This window comes from Fistularia commersonii, chromosome 28, assembly GCF_037954325.1.
Source record: "Fistularia commersonii isolate RoL2024-O1a breed Wild chromosome 28, RoL_Fcom_v1.0, whole genome shotgun sequence".
Taxonomy (NCBI): Eukaryota; Metazoa; Chordata; class Actinopteri; order Syngnathiformes; family Fistulariidae; genus Fistularia; species Fistularia commersonii.
Window position 1 is genome coordinate 8,110,465 of NC_141311.1, and position 4,721 is coordinate 8,115,185.

Here is a 4,721-nt window from a genome sequence, read left to right on the forward strand (position 1 = left end):
TGAAAAGGGAAAAGTGTTGTATGGTTTTCAGGGAGGAGTTGAGAAAGGCTCTGGTTGGTCACCGAGAGCTTCCAGATGACTGGACAACTACAGCTAATCTGATCAGGGAGACAGGAAGGAGAGTACCTGGTGAAGGCCAGAGGGAGATGCATTGTGTTTTTGTAGAGCTAGAAAAAGCATATGACAGGGTGCCAAGAGAGGAGCTCTGGTATTGTATGAAGAAGTCTAGAGTGGCAGATAAGTATGTTAGACTGGTGCAGGACATGTATGCTAGCTGTGAGACAGTGGTGAGGTATGCTGTGGGTGTAACAGAGAAGTTACAGGTTACAGACCAGGAACTGTTTGAATACAATGAATCCTAAAATGGTTCTTGCCAAGGTGTTCTTGCGGCAGCGCGCCCTTGAGTGGACCGTAACAGGTTTGCGAAAGATAAGACCATCCTTCACTAGTTTACGGATCTGATGACCTGAAGTTAAAAAAAAAGGACGTATGGATAGGTTATCAGGTTATCTCCATGGATCATGATGTTTGCAGATGACATTGTGATCTGTAGTGTGAGTAGGGAACGGGTTGAGGAAATTCTTGAAAGGTGGAGGTATGCTCTGTAAAAAAATGAAGATTAGTCATAGCAAGACAGAGTATACATGTGTGAGTAAGAGGAACCCGGGTGGAATGGTGAGGCTACAGGGAGTGGAGATCAAGAAGTTGGAGGATTTCAAGTATTTAGAGTCAACAGTCCAAAGCAACGGTGTGTGGAAAAGATGTAAAGAAACATGTTCAAGAAGTTTGGAATGGGTGGAAAAAAAAGTGGCTGGGGTACTATGAGATAGAAAAATCAGCCAGAACAAAAGAAAAGGTGTACAAGACAGTGGTGAAACCAGCAATGCTGTTTGGCCCAGAAACAGTGACACCGGTGAGAAGGCAGGAGGCAGAGCTGGGGGTTGCAGAGATGAAGATGTTACAGTTCTCTTTGGGAATGACCAGGATGGATAGGATCAGGAATGAGTCCATCAGAGGGATAGCACATGTTAGATGTTTTGGAGAGGAGGTCAGAGGGGCCAGACGGAGATGGTTCGGTCATGTACAGAGAATGGATTGTGAATATATTGGTAGGAGGATGCTGGGATTGGAGCTGCCAGGCAGGAGGTCTACAGGAAGACCAAAGAGAAGATTTATGGATGTAGTGAGAGAGGATATGAAGGTAGTTGGTGTGAGAGAAGTGGATACAGAAGATAGGGTTAGAGGGCTGATTTGCTGTGGCGACCTCTGATGGAAAAAGCCGACAGGTAAAGAGGATACCAGCGGCAGCCACCAGTCCAGGGTGTACCCTCTTACCTGAGGACAGCTGGGATAGGCTCCAGCATCCCGTGTCCCAGAGACAGGGGTTGGATATTTCTACAGTTAGTATTCATACTTTATAACACTGAATTTATTGGAAATGTGTCATCAGTACTTGTTTTGCGCATCAAGTCACAAGCACCTTTCAGTTTTTCAAAAAAACTTTGGAAATTCAGTTTTAGATACTGGCAGGGCAACCTGAAACGTTTAATCCACTGTATTCACAGGACATCCTGTCTGTGATGCCTATTAACTACACGACTTCTGTTTGAGGGATCTTTATTCTAAAATCATTGTGCTGGTTTTCAGAGGAAATCATAGCACACCTTCGCCCCCTGCAGGCAGCTTGTGTCTGGACACATATTTCCCAATAAACTTGCTTCCTGTTGACCATTTGAGATGTAAACTGTGTAGGAAAAGTCAGTGCTATGTTGACTAGAGGCTGCTAACATAAATTAGAAATCTGGACTTCTTTCACTTTCCCACTCCAAGATACTATCTGGTGATCCTTTCATTTGTCACATTCAAGTTGTCTGAGACCGACTCTGATGTGATAACAATATTGGGGTTTTAATTGTGTTTATTTATAAAAAAGAGCAGAAACAACAAGAGACTGTCTTTCTGTACATTTTTTATTTTCAGCATTTGGCAATGGGTGGAATCCAGATTACTTCTTGGTCTCCTCCTCCTTGGACAAGTTCTTGATGATCTCCTCCTTCTTGGCCTGGAGACGCTCCTCACGGCGCTTGCGTGCCTCCTTTGTCTTGGAGCGACGAGCTTCGGCCTGATCACTGCAGGGGAAGGTAAAGAGCAATGTTCATAAATGAAAAACAAAACAATCAACTTATACCCATCTTTCATAACATATTTTGTTGATCCATTCACCTCCTGTTAAACAATATTCTGACATGTCTCATTTGTAGAGTCCAGAGACACTGAAGCTACCACATTTCCACCTATAAAGATGTTTTTTTACCTCTTAACAGTGTATTAGAAATCTCTAAACATAATCACCAGGGTAATAAGTAGTAATTCCCCAATGCCAAAACAAAATCCAAAGCTATAATTTTATTATGAATATTATAATATAATAAATACTATAAAATTGCCCATGTCCAGCCCTGGGCTAGACGGAACAAGAAGTTTGGTTTAGACTTACGCCAAGAGCTTCTTGCGAGCCTTGTCAGCCTTCAGCTTGTGAATGTGTTCCATAAGAATACGCTTGTTCTTGAACACGTTACCCTTGGCCTTCAGGTAGAGGCTGTGGTACCTATAAGAAGGGACAAGGAGAGTGGTTAAAGCCACAAACTTGATTCAGAAAGACAGGTCGGTTTTCCAGTAGCTGAAGTTAGGACATTCTATGCATCAAATTATTTCTTGCATTTCAAGATTGTGTTCGGGAGCCTCTGTGTGTATGAGACTGAAATACACACTTCCAATGGAAGAATGTTGAATTAGATCTTTTTTTGTAATCAACAGAGGGAGTCAACCCAGATGCTGTGGACCTACATGTGCCTGTCAATTTTCTTGGATTCCCTGTAGCGACGAAGCAGACGACGCAGGATCCTCATGCGGCGCATCCAGGACAACTTCTCTGGCATACGGGCGTTGGCAGTACCCTTTCTCTTACCTGACAGCAGAGAAGGGGAGAAGTGTAAATGTCACTTTCAGCATACAAAGGTAGTTGAAATCCAGGAATATTGGCAAAATCATCAGTAAGTTACGGACCAGATACTGTTTGAAAACAATGAATCCTATAATGATTTGGGCTAAATATCCACACATACCAACTCCCATGTGTCTTCCCTTGCGGCGTGCCAAGGTGTTCTTGCGGCAGCGCGCCCTTGAGTGGACCGTAACAGGTTTGCGAATGATAAGACCATCCTTAACTAGTTTACGGATCTGCTGACCTGTGGTAGAAAAAAGGAAAGTAGGGACTGGCTATCAGGCTTGAAGACTGTTTTCCAACAGCAACTATACAAAACCCCAATAAGAGCACCAATGCAAAAAGGGTCTATAGATCCAATTTCATAAATAGTGCTCTTGGGTCAGTGAAAAGTTCAGGTGTCCTTAAGTATGACAAATGCCAATGAAATTCACATGGTCAATGTAGCATTATAAGGAGTATAATAGATAATGCAGAACCTTATTTGTCAGACTAAAACCTGTTGATTCATTTGAAGACATCACTTGCAATTGATCTGGCCAAAACTGAAGCATGTGTAACCATTGTATGTAATCATCAATTAAATCAGACTTTTCATTAATCAACCACGAAAGACCTGCTCTGTTACTCCTCGCTTTAGACAGACAATCAAAAACGAACGATTCTTCAACTAACTACATAAGGACCTACGGGAGTTAGCGTTGGCGATCTCATTGGTCTCGTTGGGGTCCAGCCAGACCTTCTTCTTGCCGCAGCGTAGGACGCTGGAGGCCAGCCTTTTCTGGAGCCTGAGCATGCTACAGGACGAAAAGGCAACACCCGATCATCAAGTTAATTCGTTGGGATTAATGGTTGTGCCAAACGTGTTCATAAAATATTAAGTTATTAACTGTGGGCTAGCCATTAAGCTAAGTGCTAGCCGATAGGCAACATGGCCTCGGCTTCAGTTGCATCATGTAATGTGAAACAATGTGAAAATATGGGACAGTAGAGTGGTGAAACGTTTGTAACTTCACATTAAAGGTGTGATAGACGATAAATGCTAATATATAATGACGACAGTTCAACAAATTCGCACTGAATCAGCGAAATTTTGGATTTTACAGCTCAGTCGATTTGGGTCGTACCTCATGGCTGCCACTTCAGTAGGAAAAGGAAGAATCGGTGGACGAGTCGGAATCTACCATTTTTTTAGGGAGAGTCCATAACCAGCAGACCATAAATAGGCAAATGTAACGCGAAGAAATTTCAATGGTATTGTTGAAATCAGTATCAAGAGCTTTAATTTCGAACTTTACCTATACGTCTTAAACCTTATGTGGTCAAACGGCGATACGAATTATGTTTATTACGAACCTAAACGTCACATAGCACCCCTTGGTAATATAATGGTACTACCCTGGTCGGCCGCAAAGCATTGTGGGTGAGAGTGGAGTCTCGAGTCCCACCGCGCGAGGGCAGTGTCACGCGAAATTTAATTTCACGAACATCAGCAGCTGATGTGGACGTTTATTTGGATTCATTATTCCGAACTAAAGCTTAAAAACAGTATTTATTGAAATGTTGAAGTAGGCATTTTAAACTCACGAGCAACTACACGATCATCAGTCATCTTTTCTCATCAAACTCAACATGAAAGACATTCTTTCCTTGCAAACCTTGATTTGTACAGACATCATTATATGGCTCCATTGCTACTGAAATGAGAAGATAATAA

General features: G+C 42.4%; 1 protein-coding gene across 1 annotated transcript; it reads right to left on the reverse strand.

Annotated features, from left to right (window-relative positions):
- Positions 1–1,956: 1,956 nt before the first annotated feature.
- Positions 1,957–4,177, reverse strand: rpl19 (ribosomal protein L19). The gene is made up of 6 exons (XM_086176186.1): positions 4,132–4,177; positions 3,695–3,801; positions 3,126–3,248; positions 2,848–2,968; positions 2,498–2,608; positions 1,957–2,129 (listed from the first exon to the last, which is right to left on the reverse strand). Exons 1-6 carry the CDS (start codon positions 4,134–4,136, stop codon positions 2,006–2,008), a joined length of 591 nt encoding a protein of 196 aa, XP_086032312.1. The 5' UTR covers positions 4,137–4,177; the 3' UTR covers positions 1,957–2,005.
- Positions 4,178–4,721: the final 544 nt, after the last annotated feature.

What these genes read in the sequence shown, in the direction of transcription:
- rpl19 (XM_086176186.1), bottom strand. An exon ending in GGGAAGACACATGGGAGTTG is followed by an intron (nt 2,969 to 3,125) that starts GTATGTGTGGAT and finishes CTCTGCTGTCAG; the next exon opens with GTAAGAGAAAGGGTACTGCC. An exon ending in GCTCGCAAGAAGCTCTTGGC is followed by an intron (nt 2,130 to 2,497) that starts GTAAGTCTAAAC and finishes CTTCCCCTGCAG; the next exon opens with TGATCAGGCCGAAGCTCGTC.